Source organism: Schistocerca cancellata, chromosome 3, assembly GCF_023864275.1.
Source record: "Schistocerca cancellata isolate TAMUIC-IGC-003103 chromosome 3, iqSchCanc2.1, whole genome shotgun sequence".
NCBI lineage: Eukaryota > Metazoa > Arthropoda > Insecta > Orthoptera > Acrididae > Schistocerca > Schistocerca cancellata.
The window spans coordinates 227,840,971-227,860,429 of record NC_064628.1 but is presented as its reverse complement, the minus strand read 5'-3'; the positions used below and the strand labels follow the sequence as shown (position 1 = coordinate 227,860,429).

The 19,459-nt window shown below is 37.6% G+C and overlaps 1 protein-coding gene across 2 annotated transcripts in view; it reads right to left on the bottom strand.

Annotated features, from left to right (window-relative positions):
- The window catches only part of LOC126174854 (WAS/WASL-interacting protein family member 2-like), a 72,094-nt gene that overhangs the window by 15,408 nt on the left and 37,227 nt on the right, over positions 1–19,459 (bottom strand). For both annotated transcript variants that reach the window (XM_049921246.1, XM_049921247.1), the window contains exons 4-7: positions 18,597–18,661; positions 16,691–16,789; positions 3,572–4,225; positions 141–315 (exon numbers count right to left, since the gene is read on the bottom strand). In XM_049921246.1, coding sequence (XP_049777203.1) covers positions 141–315; positions 3,572–4,225; positions 16,691–16,789; positions 18,597–18,661 — 993 coding nt within the window. The remainder of the gene's footprint in view (positions 1–140; positions 316–3,571; positions 4,226–16,690; positions 16,790–18,596; positions 18,662–19,459) is intronic.

The window sequence follows — 19,459 nt, the reverse complement described above, 5'->3', positions numbered from 1 at the left end:
CATAACCAAGTTCTATTTCAGAGACATCATAGTTTCGAACAGTAGTTACCATTTTTCATACCTGTCGGTCAGCAGGTGAACAAGAAACTTCCAAAAGAATTTCTATCAAAGAAAAATACACGCTTTTCTCTAATACTTACCATTTTTGCTATTGTATATTTTTGGAACATTCCTAAATGGTGGAGGTGGTGGAAATTCATGCACAGCATGAAAATGGTCAGCAAATCTTGTTTCTATGTCACCACAAACTGGAGAATTACCATTCCTCATTGACGAATTTCTAACTGGTGGTGGGGGTGGAGCTGAACATGGAATCTGCAATAGCATAACTTCACTTTAATGATGTTGACTTTCACTCTCTAACACTACTACAACAGAACAAACCAAAACCATTAAACAAAAAAAATAATAAAATAATAATAATAATAATAATAATAATAAACAATATTAATAAATACATCTATTTAAGTCAAGCATAACAAGTGTACAATGGACTTTGAAATACAATGTATCACCTAATACACAGAAATAAATAATAATAATAAAAACATAAACAATCATCATAAAGGAATTCAAGTTCAAACGCTCTCTTAAATGGGAATAATTGAAAATAATAATAATAATAATAATAATAATAATAATAATATTTGTAAAATATTCATTTGTCTCCTCAGGAAGTTCTGTTTGCTTTTTGTATGAGGACTTTTTACAGAAGCTGTTTGCACTACAAAAGTGAACATGTGCCTAACGGTACTGCAATGAAGCTGATAAATTACTTCCGATTCTGAGAGATTTTTATAAAACACACTTCACTACAGTAATCGAACATTAAAACTTAAATCTGGATATGCAGAAAAGTATAAGTAGAATTTAATGACATATACAGATATGGGTTCTCAGAACAAAATATACAATCCATCTACTTGAAAGTCTACAACAGGAAAATGTACATATAAACTGAACTTTCCTTAACAATCTTTCTGTGCTGCAGACCATTTGACACTGTTATACTGTATTCAACATCTCAACCATTGTTGCAAGTAGTCTTCATCAATGTAACTCTGTAACCCCTTCTAGAATTCCCTCAAAAGAATGTAAAAACTGCTCTATGACTAGAATGAGGAGTTTAGGGTCTTAACTGATTTTAATTTACTATGGAGTTTTTTTAAGTACATGTCACTGAATCAGGAGATGTGATGCTGTTCCTGTGATGACCAGTGACAGGATAGCTTTTTATGATGTGTACCTTCTGCAGAAGTTTCTCCAGATGTGCTTAATGTGACAGCCTTGTAAGTGCAGTCTATTCATACGCTGGCAAACAAAACAACAACTCCTTGTAATCATAATCATTGTTCATGTTGGAGGACCACTTGAATACCATGGCCATTTTTCTTATGTTTGGCTGTACATGTTTATAGCAGTCAGTCCGGTATTCAACAACTGGAAATTTATTTCGATGCCAAAGCTTTAAGTAATGTTGATACACTGTCAATTATGTACTCATAAGTTATACCTCTCTCTGATGTAAACAAATTTGCACTCATAACTGACATCGTAGACACCTGGCACATGAAGCATATGAATTACATCTTAGGAGGGCACTAACAGATCTTTAATTTTGTTGTTTATGTTTCATTATTTCACAAACATTCGAAGTCTGTTTTAATTTGTGGCCACTGCTAATTATACGAGAAATAGAGCCCTGCTGCAGACCTCAGGAGGGTCATGGAGGTAAAAATGGAAAATGGAAAATGTTTCGAAAATTATGAGGGACATGCATACTGACAAATATACAAAAGAGAATACTCTTAATTATGAGTAAATTGGTTTGTCACTGCTTACCTCTCTTTATTTGTATAGACCTATTACACTTACAGGCTCTACTGATACTTTCCATGCAACTTTCTGAACAACACACATTTAAAAAACATATAGTCCCCAAAATCAAATCAGAGATGAAACCTTGCAGCACACACTCAAACAATATATGTATATTTGAAAACCTGTGTTAAATCACAGAGCTGTTGTTAAATCACTAGCACAACAACTTTCTGAACTTTGACAGTTTTAACTACCGACAACACTAACTTTTTAAAGAACGAAGGACAGTACTACATTTTCATATTTGTTTCTTAAACTGATACATCACTGCAAAAGAATACTGCTTCAACCTACAACATATGGTAGTGCACCATGCACTTGACTTGATTAGCGCAGTGAGACAAAAACAAAAATGGTCTTGGCCCGCAGTGAAACTGAGTTTATTGTGCAGTTTTGCTTCTTGTTATTTTAGTAAAGTTAACCAGTACCCTTAAAGAGTAGTAAGAGATCCTTTATTAGTACCTTATCAGGCATGATTTCTTCAGGAATTGGTGACCTGAAGTCCAGAATTTAAGAACTTCTTTTGAAACATTGCTTCAGGATCACTAGCTTGCTCTATCTCTGTTTTCAGATCATAGTCCAATATTCTATGTATTGCCTCCTGATCCAGCTAAGTAGTTTTGATTTTACCATCACCATGGTGATGGTTATGGCAGGCTCTGGCCAAATAAATGGAGTCATCGAGCCTATCCTGTGTGATCTAACAACTTTTTCATTGCCGCAAATTACTAAGTGATCATGAACTCACAGCTGGTTTACCCTGTTGCTTTCGCTCAGTATCCCAAACATTTCATGGCATTCTGCAATGATCTTTGATTCAATTTAAGGGGCTGATAGGGATGGTTGAGCTGCCCTGCTGTTTGAATATATCTAAATGCTATGTTCTCCCTGATCGTGGATATTACCATCTGGAATGCTATGGTCAACTGTCCTAGAGAGATTGTTCTCTTAGCTTAGGCTGTATCTAATACGCTCCAGCCCCAGCACCTTCATCTGTTTTTGATTTGACAGTAACCAACCAGACTATGTCTCCAGAAAGGTGTGATGGTTCGTTGTTCTGCTACTCTCTTTTTCCAAGTGTTACACTGAAAGGTTAATAGAAACAGCTGGAAGCTAATTTATGGTCAGCCGGCATTTCTCTGACCATTCCTTGAATTGCCACTCACTGTATTGGTATGAGTTCTGGATATCCAAAATGTATCCAGTTAATTTCATTTTTTAGCCTGTATTCCCTGCCACTGTTTTGATTGTAATCCAAATGTGTAATGGAGGCATGTCCAGCATGATCTACATCTCAGAGTGGGTGAGCTACTTGTTCCATCTGTTAAGGCTAAGCAGGTCAGTCTCTGCACCTTGGCAAGCTCCTTAGTAGCCACCTTCTGTCTACTTTTTTCCACCATACTGTAGCCCACTAAATTAGAATAGATCTTATTACAGCAGGGTATACTCAGTACGTACTCCTGGGGTTTTTACCACAAGTCCTCGTAGTGCTCAGAAGAGTACCTTCTGCCTTCAACACCATACACTTCTTAATGCTCACTTTTATGTTATACATTTTACATTTTAATTCACATTATACAATTTAAATAACCCTCAATGAGGATTTTTTTACAGTATCACAGGTTTACATACAATTAAATGAAAAGCATTTGAATGGAAAAAGTAGTACAAAAACAAGCAGGATACTTACTGAAGGAGCCTGCCTGGCTTGTGATGATGGAGGTGGAGGAGCAGGAGTCGTTCTGTGCGGTGGTGGAGGTGGCGCTGTCGTGGGAGGTGGAGGGGGAGGGCACTGCGGTGCACCCATCCGTGATGGTGGCGGAGGAGGTCGAGTTTGTGGTGGCCTTGGCGGACGGACAGTGGGGGCAGGGGGTGGAGGAGTTGATGGAGGGGGCAGAGGGGCAACTGACTTCATACTATGTCCACTGAGATTAGACGGTAGAGTAGCAGTGCGTGGAGGTGGAGGAGGGTTTGTACGATATCGATGTAATGAGTCCTGCGATTGGTGAAAAGCGGGTGGAACCATTGTCCCTTTCTGATAGCTTGTCAATTCTTTACCAGCAGGGGGGAATACAGGTAATGGAGGGGCTACCGGTGGAGAGCGAGGCACCCTCATGCTTTGAGCACGTGTCACTGATGGTCTACTACCATTCATCACAAGTTTCTTTGGAGGAGGAGAGGGCTTTCCAGGAGAACTGGCAGATGGAGGTTTTGGAGCAACATTGGGTTTTCCATAGCTTCCAACAGGAGGCTTGCTGGGTAAAGACGGTGGTCCATTTCCTGAGGACTGTACACCTGTGTTAAAGCGGCCTGATCCCGTCTGCAATACGGAGTCCGATGCACTCTGTAAAAGAACATATGCTTGAAACAAATGTCTCAGAAAAGCATGTTTCATAGGACAAAGCATGTTTCATAGGACTCAAACTGTAGTGGATTCAAGATGACTTTTGATAATACTATAAATATTATGACAATATTAGTTATGAGAAGCTTCAGGCTACTTGCACATAAGAGTTCTTTACTGCCAAGTCAAATTTTCAAACATCTCTAATTTCAGTTAAGCATCTACAATTAGTTAACTACTTACAGAAAGTGTCCCTACAACTAGTGGCTATTTATACTATACAGAGCAGTGATTATGTGAACTAATTTGGAGGCACGGGTGATTGGAAAACCAATTTATTCAGATAATTGAACTGTATACTTTTATTTACCAATTAAAACTACATACATTTATAACAACACGATTCTCATTTATTATTATGAAGGCAATTACAGTAGGAATGTATGTAGTCTAGTAAACAAATAATATATAACACAATGGAAAACCCAGGATGGAATAATGACAGTATTGTTAAATGGATATGCTGCTACTCACCATATAGTGGAGATGCTGAGTCGCAGACAACCACAATAAAAAGACTGCTAAACAAGTAAAGAAACTTGTTTAGCAGTCTTTTTATTGTACCTGTCTGTAACTCAAAATCTCCACTATATGGTGAGCAGCAATCATCATTTTCATAATATTGTTGATATGTAATACATGATTATACATTTTGCATATACAGCAAATATGAACAGAATTAACGCTTTTAAAAAAATCCTTAATTTTGGTCTGTCCAAGCAAGCCTACCTACTTACTAGCATGTGAACCACACACTTTTTTCAGGACAGAAATCCGATACTGCTGACTTTCACCTTCAGCTTCAAATCATCACCAGAAAGTATCTAAACACGTAAATGCTTCAAAAGCATCACGTATATTATCATCTGCATTTTCTGGAACACTGCTTAATGAGATTGTTGTGGTGTCAGGTTTATCAGTGACAAGGTTTAGCTGAATAATTTGGTGTTCCAGATTTGCATCATTGACATTCATCCTTTCTTGAAGTCTTCTTCATCAGATTCTTGGCAACAATTCTTTTAGCATACTGACCATATGAGACATATGCTTCTGTTGGTCATTTTTAGGTAGACTTTGTGAACTTTGCACCACATTCACAATTTTCTTCCAGACAGTTTTTCAAATTATGTTCAGTCATGTAGGATGCATCTTTCAAATCCAACATTTTTAACAGTAACTTAAACAACAATTCTTCTCTGTAATACTGTTTGAAAGTCTTAGTAATGTATTATCCCACGAGCTGTAATGAAGACATTAAGTTAGGTGGAAAAAAATAGAGCTTTTATGAACTCTTCCTTTTCGTTTAAGATACCACATGGCAGATGAGTTGGTGTGTTGTCAATGAGCAGTAATGTTTTCTCCCATTTGCCGTTCTTTAACGGATGAGCTTTAACAGAGGGGACAAAAACTTTCATAAAACAATCCTTGCTTATTTTTGGGCCAGGTGCTGCTAATTCATGATGTGAAGCAAGGGTTTTTCTTCACACAGCTTTCCAATTAACCCACATTTTGTCACCATTGTCAAAGTTTTTGAGAGCGTAATCTTCTTCCCTCAATACGTCCCTTATTTTTAGATCTAGATCTGGGTGATTTCATCTCAAATCGTACAAGTCATGTCAATTCATAGTCATGAATTTCTCTGGAAAAACGTATATTAGACCTCTACATTGTAAGTGTTACGAAATAAACTATTTTTGTTTCATCTTAATTTTTGTACATGGTACGGCCCTTTGAAAAATGTATGTTTTGTAAATAACTCTTAAAACAATAGAGAACAAAAAATTATATAGAAACATAAAACTAATAAACTGGAGACCTGGTAGATGATTTGCGTTAAAGCTCCCTCTTAGTGTGTTGAAATTTAGTTGACACCCGCACAGTTATGGGCTTCCTTTAACTTACAAATTTAAGATGAAAATATGGAATTTAAGTTAATTTTTCCACTTAATTTCTTTTTTTCCCTAATTTGGAAAGTTACAGAATGCTAACTTTTCTGTCGTACAACAAGATACTATGAATGAATCTTCTCTGCTCCAGCTATCTGTATTACGTACATATTTATTACTAAAAAGGAAAAAAAATTGCATTTTTATGAGTTTTATGAATTATTTACTCGAAAACCCTCATCTGAGAACTTCTGATAATTACACAAAATACTGTCTGGTTAATATGTTCATAGTCAGTGTAAAAACAGTGGGCAACATTTTTCTGTGTAAAGTTTTCAATGTTCTGCATATTTCGCATTACTAAATTTCGGCTGAAAGCAACGGGAAACTACAGCCGTAATTTTTCCCGAGGGCATGCAGCTTTACTGCATGGTTAAATGATGATGGCGTCCTCTTGGGTAAAATAGTTCCCCATTCGGATCTCCAGGCGGGGACTACTCAAGAGGACGTCGTTAGCAGGAGAAAGAAAACTGGCGCTCTACGGATTGGAGTGTGGAATGTCAGATTCCTTAATCGGGCAGGTTGTTGTTGTTGTTTTTGTTGTTGTGGTCTTCAGTCCTGAGACTGGTGTGATGCAGCTCTCCATGCTAATCTATCCTGTGCAAGCTCCTTCATCTCCCAGTACCTACTGCAACCTAAATCCTTCTGAATCTGCTTAGTGTATTCATCTCTTGGTCTCCCTCTACGAATTTTACCCTCCACGCTACCCTCCAATGCTAAATTTGTGATCCCTTGATGCCTCAGGACATGTCCTACCAACCGATCCCTTCTTCAAGTCAAGTTGTGCAACAAACGTCTCTTCTCCCCAATCGTATTCAATACCTTCTCATTAGTTACGTGATCTACCCACCTAATCTTCAACAGTCTTCTGTAGCACCACATTTCAAAAGCTTCTATTCTCTTCTTGTCCAAACTATTTATTGTCCATGTTTCACTTCCGTACATGGCTACACTCCACACAAATATTTTCAGAAACGGCTTCCTGACACTTAAATCTATACTCGATGTTAACAAATTTCTCTTCTTCAGAAACGCTTTCCTTGCCATTGCCAGTCTACATTTTATATCCTCTCTGCTTCGACCATCATCAGTTATTTTGCTCCCCAAATAGCAAAACTCCTTTATTACTTTAAGTGTCTCATTGCCTAATCTAATTCCCTCACCATCACCAGACTTAATTCGACTACATTCCATTATCCTCATTTTGCTTTTGTTGATGTTCATCTTATACCCTCCTTTCAAGACACTGTCCATTCCGCTCAACTGCTCTTCCAAGTCCTTTGCTGTCTCTGACAGAATTAAAATGTCATCGGCGAACCTCAAAGTTTTTATTTCTTCTCCCTGGATTTTAATACCTACTCTGAATTTTTCTTTTGTTTCCTTTACTGCTTGCTCAATATACGGATTGAATAACATTGGGGAGAGGCTACAACCCTGTCTCACTCCCTTCCCAACCACTGCTTTCCTTTCATGCCCATCGAGTCTCATAACTGCTATCTGGTTTCTGTACAAATTGTAAATAGCCTTTCGCTCCCCGTATTTCACCCCTGCCACCTTCAGAATTTGAAAGAGAGTATTCCAGTCAACATTGTCAAAAGCTTTCTCTAAGTCTACAAATGCTAGAAACATAGGTTTGCCTTTGCTTAATCTTTCTTCTAAGATAAGTCGTAAGATCAGTATTGCCAGTATGTCTACGGAATCTCCTGATAACGACGTCCTCTTGAGTAGTCCCCGCACGGAGATCCGAATGGGGGACTATTTTACCTCCGGAATATTTTACCCAAGAAGAGGCCATCATCATTTAACCATAAAGTAAAGCTGCATGCCCTCGGGAAAAATTACGGCTGTAGTTTCCCCTTGTTTTCAGCCGTTCGCAGTACCACAACAGCAAGGCCATTTTGGTTAGTGTTACAAGGCCAGATCAGTCAATCACCCAGAATGTTGCCCCTGCAACTACTGAAAAGGCTGCTGCCCCTCTTCAGGAACCACACGTTTGTCTGGCCTCTCAACAGATACCCCTCCGTTGTGGTTGCACCTACGGTACGGCTATCTGTATCGTTGAGGCACACAAGCCTCCCCACCAATGGCAAGGTCCATGGTTCATGAGGGGAGGATCGGGCAGGTAGGTTAGAAAATTGAAAAAGGGAAATGGATAGGTTAAAGTTAGATATAGTGGGAATTAGTAACGTTCGGTGGCAGGAGGAACAAGACTTTTGGTCAGGTGAATACAGGGTTATAAATACAAAATCAAATAGGGGTAATGCAGGAGTAGGTTTAATAATGAACAAAAATAGGAGTGCGGGTAAAATACTTTCAGAAAAGACTTCCTGACACTTAAATCTATACTCAATGTTAACAAATTTCTCTTCTTCAGAAACGCTTTCCTTGCCATTGCCAGTCTACATTTTATATCCTCTCTACTTCGATCATCATCAGTTATTTTGCTCCCCAAATAGCAAAACTCCTTTACTACTTTAAGTGTCTCATTTCCTAATCTAATTCCCTCAGCATCACCCGACTTAATTCAACTACATTCCATTATCCTCGTTTTGCTTTTGTTGATGTTCATCTTATATCCTCCCTTCAAGACACCATCCATTCCATTCAACTGCTCTTCCAAGTCCTTTGCTGTCTCTGACAGAATTACAATGTCATCGGCGAACCTCAAAGTTTTTATTTCTTCTCCATGGATTTTAATACCTACTCCGAATTTTTCTTTTGTTTCCTTTACTGCTTGCTCAATATACAGATTGAATAACATCGGGGAGAGGCTACAACCCTGTCTTACTCCCTTCCCAACCACTACTTCCCTTTCATGTCCCTCGACTCTTATAACTGCCATCTGATTTCTGTACAAATTGTAAATAGCCTTTCACTCCCCGTATTTTACCCCTGCCACCTTCATAATTTGAAAGAGAGTATTCCAGTCAACATTGTCAAAAGCCTTCTCTAAGTCTACAAATGCTAGAAACATAGGTTTGCCTTTCCTTAGTCTTTCTTCTAAGATAAGTCGTAAGGTCAGTATTGCCTCACATGTACCAGTTTTTCTACGGAATCCAAACTGATCTTCCCCGAGGTCGGCTTCTACTAGTTTTTCCATTCGTCTGTAAAGAATTCGTGTTAGTATTTTGCAGCTGTGGCTTATTAAACTGATTGTTCGGTAATTTTCACATCTGTCAACACCTGCTTTCTTTGGGATTGGAATTATTATATTCTTCTTGAAGTCTGAGGGTATTTCGCCTGTCTCATACATCTTGCTCACCAGATGGTAGAGTGTTGTCAGGTCTGGCTCTCCCAAGGCCGTCAGTAGTTCTAATGGAATGTTGTCTACTCCCGGGGCCTTGTTTCGACTCAGGTCTTTCAGTGCTCTGTCAAACTCTTCACGCAGAATCGTATCTCCCATTTCATCTTCATCTACATCCTCTTCCATTTCCATAATATTGTCCTCAAGTACATCGCCCTTGTATAGGCTACTCTTAAGCAGCAGATATAGAAATACACACCCACTTCTTCACATTATTTTATTTCAAAAGGTCATAAAATAAAGAATCAGAAATGTATTTGGGCTTGCCCAGATTCTTACTGTGAGCATCTGTTGAAAGATGATACACTTACTGTTACTCTGGAATACTACCAAAGTGGTGTCAAAGATTGCAGAAGCAAAGTCCTAACCAGGATGATGTTATCTCTGTTTGAGAAAATGGAGAAGCGTATCTCCTAATGAAAAAGGAGAACCAAAGTTTAAAAACTGATCTCACAAAATTCTACTCATTACATCCCAAACTGGGTAAAATGCCAGCCAGTGAAGGAAGTATGTACATGTATTTACTTCACTAATTTGAAAACAGTTTCGCCATAAGCAGTGTCACAGGAAGAAGTACACAGAGATGACCCTGATGCTTTTGTGTATATGTCAAGAATCACAAGATAAAAGTAGGTTGCAGGAGTGTGCAAAATGCCGTGGAGCTGAAGTGATGACTGTTAAGCATTACACCTTCAGGATACTGACAATGACATAACCAATGCACTGTGGGAGGGGGAGAGCTGGTGAAGAAGACAGTGAGAGTCAGGGAAGTTTGTTAAAGAGGTTAGGCATTGGGTCATGAAAGGAACAGCTCACCATCATATCCAGAAGATTCAAAGACAGGCCATAGCAGAAGTAAAATTAGCCATATCCAGGAATACTGACACATTAGTTCTTCATTGCAACTTTGCTGAGTACTGGTTTGTTGCTTTGCAGAAGGAAATTCAAAGTCATCACTGGCACACATCACAGTATTCACATGTATTGCTCACTTCCTTGGAACATCACACTGTTTCGCTATTGTCAGTGATGATCTCATTCATGACAGTGCACATGCATGCTCTGCTGTCAGCATGGCAACTGATGACATAGTATCTAGAGACCAAGCATTTCCTGAACATGTGTATGTGACTGATGGTGCAATATCTCATTTTAAAAACTGCTTTCAGCTTTATGAGCTTGGTCAACAATGTAGTACAGGAATTAAGACAAAAATTAATATTTTCAGCAACAGATCATGGAAAAATTGCATGTGTTGGGGTAGGAGATCTCTGTAAACATCTTGCAACAACAAGATTTAATCTCCAGCATGAAACTGTTGATGCTATAAGAGATGCTACTGGATTTGTACAGATAATATCAATATGAGTACCAAACATGAAACTCTTTAATTCTAAATGAAAGTACATTAAAGGAATTCCATTTAAAACTGAGAGAATAGTGGTCTACTATGAAGCCATTAGTAGGAATTCATTCAAGTCATTACTACTGGGTTGCATCCCGGAGTGGCACATACATTGCAAGAATGGTTCTTGACAAAATGCAGCCTGTTACTGTTTGTGAAATGCAGGGTCCACAGTATATATTAGAAGACTTTGTAGTGAATCACTTCATTTCTTGTGTGTTTGACAATCAGTGGTGGGTGGGACAGATAATAAGTATCTCGTGAGTTGCAAGATATAACTGTCTCCTTTTGACAATCAGTGGTGGGTGGGACAGATAATAAGTATCTCTCGTGAGTTGCAAGATATAACTGTCTCCTTTATGATACCTCATGGCCCTGCTAATGCTATCATCAAAAGAACAGTGTGCAATTCCCATCTCCCAAGTACTGCTCATGTTGGATCATCCTTGTCCGTGTGCAAATTAAGTTCATATAGAAGTTCAATGAGAAGCACATGAAAGCAACAAATGAACTCTTTTCAACAGTAATGTCGACTGTTACATTATAGGCAATCTTAGTTCATGGATTGTCATGAAGAAATAAAATCATGACAGAAGACAATAATAATTTGTGAATAATATCATAAAAAAGAAAAATGGGTATAAATATTATGTATCTCCTTTTTGTTATAAAATGCTTTCAAACAAAATTAGGAATTGTTTTCCCACTCACTTATAACATTATAAAGTAATTACTTTGATTCAGAAATATCAGTTTTGCATGACATTTACTCAATGTAATCAGCAATAAATTTAAATATTTAAGTGTCAATGATTTTTTTTTTTTACCTCGAGAGTAGAGCTAGGTCTACCTAAAAAACTTCTCACATTTTATACAGACAAGTGTTGCCCACTCTGATTATACATTCCCTAAGTACAATGACCAACTGACTTATCATGAAATTTTTTAGAACATTTAGGATAGGGGTTTTGGTGAAAATAATTTCTAAATAACCAAAAAATTTCAGATTCTGTCATCTTTATGTACAAATATTTTGACAGTTTAAGAATTTAATGCATTAATTTCATAGCTGAAAATTAGCAGTCCTTCCACTTTATCATTTCTCAAGACAGTTCACATACTGTCACTATTCATATTTTCAAAACATAATTTTGAAAATCACAAAAAGTTACTAATTTTCATAGTGTGTATGTTTTAATCATGTATCACGGTATTGGGAACAAAGTATTTATTGAAAAGAAATTCAGATCTCTATGGTTTTTGGTTTCTTTGTTATGATTTTTCAATTTTCCCTTTCGTTACGACATTTTCACAAATACTCTCATTTAGATAGTCTGTAGCATTTTAACAAATCATAAGAAAATCAGAATATTGTAGTTTTGGAAAGGTATCATGCGGAACTTTGACATATATTTTTTCAGCAAACTCAAGAACATTTGACCTGTATGATTTGAGAGGAAATTGCCCTTCTGTTTTCATGGTGTGCTTCTTAGTTTTGTGACTTGTTAACCCATCATCAGTAGAATCAAGCTTAGTTTGTGATGCTCATCTTCTGATTTTTATATCCGTAATTGTTGACTTACCAACCTTGAACGTATTAGATAAATTGCTTGCAGATTTACATTCCTCTAATCGTTCACTAATCTTATATTCCTCTTTCACAGAAAGGACAACATGTTTACCTTCAGGCATTTTATATCGCAAGTTTACTTTACATAGCAAAGTTGAGACAAATGATTGTATGTTGTTGTTGTTGTTGTTGTTGTTGTTGTCTTCAGTCCTGAGACTGGTTAGATGCAGCTCTCCATGCTACTCTATCCTGTGCAAGCTGCTTCATCTCCCAGTACCTACTGCAGCCTACATCCTTCTGAATCTGCTTAGTGTATTCATTTCTTGGTCTCCCTCTACGATTTTTACCCTCCACGCTGCCCTCCAATACTAAATTGGTCATCCCTTGATGCCTCAGAACATTTCCTACCAACCGATCCCTTCTTCTAGTCAAGTTGTGCCACAAACAAACTCCTCTTCTCCCCAATTCTATTCAATACCTCCTCATTAGTTATGTGATCTACCCATCTAATCTTCAGCATTCTTCTGTAGCACCACATTTCTAAAGCTTCTATTCCCTTCTTGTCCAAACTATTTATCATCCATGTTTCACTTCCATACATGGCTACACTCCATACAAATACTTTCAGAAATGACTTCCTGACACTTATATCTATACTCGATGTTAACAAATTTCTCTTCTTCAGAAACACTTTCCTTGCCATTACCAGTCTACATTTTATATCCTCTCTACTTCGACCATCATCAGTTATTTTGCTCCCCAAATAGCAAAACTCCTTTACTACTTTAAGTGTCTCATTGCCTAATCTAATTCCCTCACCATCACCTGACTTAATTCGACTACATTCCATTATCCTCATTTTGCTTTTGTTGATGTTCATCTTATACCCTCCTTTCAATACACTGTCCATTCCGTTCAACTGCTCTTCCAAGTCCTTTGCTGTCTCAGACATAATTAAAATGTCAAAATGATTGTAACAGAGATCAAATGGTTACAAGTACAGCTGAGTAACATTTCAGTTACGTGGTTGTTCGGTTAAATGATGTTTGGATAATCAATGTTCCACTGTATGTTTTTTTTTTTAATAGATATTATTTGCAGACTATAATTTGGTGATATTCTGTTTTTGGAGTATTTTATTACATTCTGAAAATTGTATGATGGGGCTATGCTTGCTGTGGCTCTGAATATCCTTCCTGTGCTCGTTAATGATTTAGAATTATAGAAGCCATGTTATAGGAATGACAGACCTGGCTGTCATTAAGTCCCAGCATTCCACCAAACGGGTGGGGCTCTATTAATTTGGGGTCCAAGTGCCCCATCTCCCCTTTTCAACCTCTCCCAACGAATTCCTCTTTCTTCTGGAGAAGAAACCTACATTTTCGGAAGCTAATAATGCAATCTTTCTGGAATACCTTGATAGACTTCTCTGTAATGGAATTTCAAAAGAAAGATATATAATGATGAATCACTTTTTTACATCAGAGTGATGTCCCACGTAACAGAAATGCTTGTCACAGCAGATTTCTGTCATATGCACAAGCTGAGTGTTGAAAAAATTCACAGAACTGAATCTTAGCCATTCAAGAGTTCTGATTACCTAATGCAACATACATTCAACAACGTTCTTAAGTTAATCAATGTGCTGTTAAGCAATCTGTTTAATTCTTCAGAATTATATAAAATAATCTTAAACAGAGGCTAAAGGCCTGATAAAACATTCCAGTGGGTTATATCTGAATGTGCGTATCAGTGAAATCAAAATCAATACCATGTTGCTCACCCCATGCTTGGATCTCATTAGAATGCAGTGTACACACTTTTCACAATACGTCATTGCTCCAGCATGTTCCATTCATTGGGTGGCCTTCCTAAAACCAACCAATGTGTGAGGATGATCCCTGTGATGGTACTCTTCAATTTTTCCTTTATCAAAAACATGCTCCATTGGTATAAATGTTTTCAGTATGTCACATCCTGCAGCTCTCAAATATTGAAGAAAAGACATTTTTAAAAGTTTACACTAACACTGCTAATTGTATAATGTTGGGTGACTTGTTTTGGCTTTAACTAGTTTCAGGCTTTGCCTTTTTTCACAAGCCACCTTCATTATCCAGCTTGATGTGATCCATGCAGCAATGTTATTTTATACACAAGGGAGAATGTTCTCATTGGATTACATTGTGTGTCATAATAAATACGCCAGGCAACATTAAATAATTAGCAGCTTTCATGCAAACTTTTTAACATCTTTTCTAAAATGCTCAGTAGGGTTCATGTCAACAGTTACCATAGGCCATTCCACTCATGTGAATCTTGCCTCCAGAGGAAAATGTTCATAAGACAGGTACAGAATGCACATACATTATTGGTTGAAAACGATACCTTGCCAATGGAATGCTGACTGTAGGGCTACTCATTAATTTGGAAGATTCTATCCCCAAATTGTACGGTCCTTAAATTAACTTAGATGTCGATGAGAGGCATCAGAAAGCCGTAAATGATAACAGTCTGAAACATGACTGACCCAAGTCATTGCTGAACCAATGACGCTGTATGCTTCAGATATGCATTTTTATCAAGTCACCTCCACTTTCTTCTCCAGCGATCATCTGATGACACACAAATCCTGCACTTGCCAGTGGAAAGAACCTGACACCATCAATCTGACTTCCATTCCAGGTGTTGCCTTCACTATCTCCTTCGCATACTACAGTTGGGATGGGTTTGTCCAAATTGCCATAAAAAAGGCAGTACACTGTTCTGTGGATCCTATTTGGTGTTCTTGTGATCCATAATTTGCAGGTTACAGTCATTAGTTGGTAACGTTGACTGTGGGTCACATTATGAGGAAAGTCTCCAATGTTTCATGTCTTCGGTAGTGGATGGATGGATGGATGGATGGATGGATGGATGACATCACGGTGGCGTATGCCAATCTGGCAAGCAACTTCCACAACTAATGTGTGTGTGCGGTCTAGGCTTGAAATAACCCTTCGAGACATGGTGACTGAACAGTGTACTTAATTAGCATTATCATGTTTTCTATTATAGACACATTATATCTACTTATCTGTACTGACAATTTCTAAGCAGGTGCCTGAACTCAATTTCCTGTGATTAAAAGATGTTTCTAGTCTAAAAAAATTGCAAACTATGTGCGTCATGAGATGTGCAAAACTTTTTTGAGCAGTTTATGAAATGAACTGTCTGACACGAATGACGAAAGCCAAAATTTACATTTTTGCACTTATAACATATAACAATTTTATTTCAGTTACATGAAAATTTTAATATTTTGCACTCACAAAATTATCACTAACTCAAAGAAAGAAAATACTCACATATGAACATAAGCTGCATATTACAATGAAAGTTAACAATAAACAACACAAATTTAAACATAAAACTTTTGTTTGAATGTGAATAATCAGCAAAGTGTTGAAGATATGTGCAGTGAAGTCCACAGCATGAACTAGTTAGTCCACTAAAAAGTTAGCTCTTTAATCACATAACAACAATTATTGTAATAGTATGAGTTCTATAAACACAGTACAAAAATAATAAAAATGAAACAATTATGAAGGTGTCAACAGACATAGCACAATGAAGTGATGATGTATAAGTCATATTCACTTTCATGTATCAATAATACTTTTATGCTGGAAAACAAGAGTTAATTCACAAATGGACCTGTACAAAAACTTAACCAAATTATGTTTTGTCTCTGTATATACGAAGTAACGTATCTCAAAAAAAAAATCTTCTGTTGGGATTTAAGTTCTCTAGTACCCCTTCATGCTACAAACCAAAATGTTTAAAGGTTTTTACATGACCTATGACAACACAGAAATTGACCAGTATGATGTGACCAGAATTACACAAATAAGGATGGTGAGAGGAAAAAAAAGCCAATACAAAAATAAGGTGCTCTATCTTTTGTTATGTTAGTTGTCATGCGGCAGCTCTCTCCTTGCATTTAACATCCTTAATCAGTGCCCTTTCTCTGCCATGCAAAGCTAACCAGCACTACTGTACTAAAAACTCTACTTATAGCCTCTCCAACTTTATAATTATGAAATGTTTACAAAGTAATGGCATACGAAAATTGACAAAACAGTCTGCACATAAAACTGTCAATTTTATTGCATATTATTTTCCATATGATAAATTTTCTTACTGTTGGCATTGATGGCTTCTGAGATGGAGGTGGAGGTTGTGGCGGTGGACCCCTGTTTTTAATGTCATAAGGATATGGACGCCTGTCGGAATCCTGTCTCTGAAAATAAAAGAATAAAAAATTAAACAAAACCAGTTATTACTGTCTTCCCTGCCCCCCCCCCCCCCTCCCCCACACACACCAAAAATTTTGTCATACTAGGGCGGAAGCTTATTGAGAGAAAAGTCTCATAGTATTAGTGTCTCTTTCCTTTACAAATGTTTATTATTACAACACAGTACAGAAAAAAAACCTCATTAGAACCAATGACTTCTTCCGCGTAAGCCTTCATCTAATAATGTTGATCAAGGTAGTCATGACAAAGGCAATTGCCTGTGGAATTTGCTTGTACATCTATAGAGAAAAAGACATGCACTACTTTGTCAGTGTGATGGTCAGCCAGATCCATGAACTGAATCTAATTTAACTCTGATTTAAGAAAGACATTTTCCTGTCAAATTGGAAATTGTCTGTTGCTATGATAAAATGCTCCAACATTCGCTGGTGAGGAATACTACTACTGGACATGTAAATGCAGTCTTATATTTAACTAGTTGTGTCCTCCAAACAACTTATAAGCCATACACATCAAATACCAATTCATTTACTAAGCACCAAGATTAATAAGTAGTTTTAAAATTTTTGTATCGTGTAGTAAAAGCTAAATTGGAGTCATCATACAGTCAATTTGAAGAAGGAAAATCAGCACAATAATAAACAATGCAACTGCTCACTTGACTAACAAATGCATAGTAATAGGTATGACCAGAAAGCAGTTTCACGTGAAGACGTACTAATAATTGTCAAATGTTTTGTTTTAATATTAATGGATAAAGCATTATGTCTCACAGTATAGACGGTAGTTGTTTGAGAGTATATAAACATTAAAATTTTGCCAAAAGAACAGACCATGGGCTGCTCAGAGAAAAAGAAAGAAATGGTATGATTTTAACCTTTTGTTAACATGAAGGTAATTAGAAATGAAGTACTACTCAAAACAAGACGGACACTACAAGAAATCAATCATGCTGCATTGACCTTGCTTGTGCAATGACCTAACTTGCCCTAGCAGCTTCAGCTACTCCGCATTGCTCTGAACCCATTTAGGTTCCATTTTAGTATGATATACTTTTTGTTGGTAACATTTGTTACGTCTGCATTTGTTATTTGTTGTTAAGACTGTAATGGAACAGAAGCTCAGGACTCAGCACTCTAAGGTTTATGACTGTCTGTCTGATATTCTAGTTTACTAATGAGTTGTGGGATGGAATTGCTGCCAGTATTTTCCTTTACAGGGTGAAATGTGTAGTACTGTCAACACACATATGTAAACGTAAAAGACAAACACAACCTACTTTCAGAACTTTGTTTCCAATGTCGGGGAGGAGAGAGGATAGGTCGGGGAAGGTTAAAAAGGATGGGGAGGTCTCTCCGCCCCAGAATGAAACAAACCCACCTGTCTTGAGGATAAGGGTAGACAAAAATGAAGGAGGAGGTGTCAGAGCAGCCTGGATGGTTACATATCTGACTGAAATGATCTAATGCTAAATGGGAGTGGCAATGCAGAGAAATTGTAATATGAAAAGACATATAACAAAACTTGCATATGGCACTGATTAAAATGTATGTGAAGTACAGACACTATAAATAGACTTTACATGTTGCAGAGGTACAAAGTGAAATCATTAACTGCTCTGATGTAAAGACAATAATCGAAATACACATGTTATAGTGATGGCTACAAAACATGATCTAAAGTACCAGTAGGAAAGCTTTCACTGTCTATGGTATCTAAATAATGCCTAATGCAGTACCTCTAAAAAACACTATCCTAGAACCTAGAAAAAAAAATGTGTGGAGTACTTACAGCATTGCTGGCAGGTGGAGAATGTCTTGACTGAGTCATGTTTTGTAATGCACTTCCTGTGTCTCCTAGAACAACACAATTCTTCAAATCAAATTGTAAATACAAAGCCAGACATTTAACACACATACAAAATGTTTACTTCTTTAGATCCTATATCTTGGTCTTAGGAAACAATGGGTAAAGCCCCTGAGATCAGTAACCATATGTCACATTGTTAACAACTGACTTTAAACAAACAAGTTCAGTTTGGCAGCTCTCCTAAATAGCCAAAGCTTATTCTCAACTGCTACATAATTTGTTGATTTACCACACAAATATCTCCAATGCAAGCAATGTGTGTTAATATTCACTGATCTCTGCTGGGTTCGGTGATGGGGGCTACAAAGAAGCATGGGCTGGGGAGGGGGAGGAATACAAGAGTAGGTGTGAGGGAAGATGCTGTTGTGCTGTCTGTGGAAGCCTGCAGGGATGTGGTATGGATAGGTTGGTGGGCCTTTAGATGCAGCATTGGGAGAATGTACTGGAAAGGGGTGGTGTTGGGGGAGGGGAGGGAGGGGGGGGGGGAGGAAGGAGAGGAGACAAGCAGGGAAAGATAAAGGGCTATGCAGGTTCACTGGGGGAATAGAAGACATGTGGGGCCAGAGTAAGAGCAGGGAAGGGGACAGAGGCAGATGAAGGACAGGGACTAGTAAAGGCTGAGACAAGGGAGGTTGCAAGAATGAAGGAACGAAGGTTATGTTGCACTAAAAGTTTACAATTGCACATATCAAAAAAGCTAGTGTTGGTGGGAAGAATCCAGATGGCACAGGCTGCAAAGCAGTTGTTGCATGTGTTTCACAGCATGCTCAAAAATTGAGTGGTCC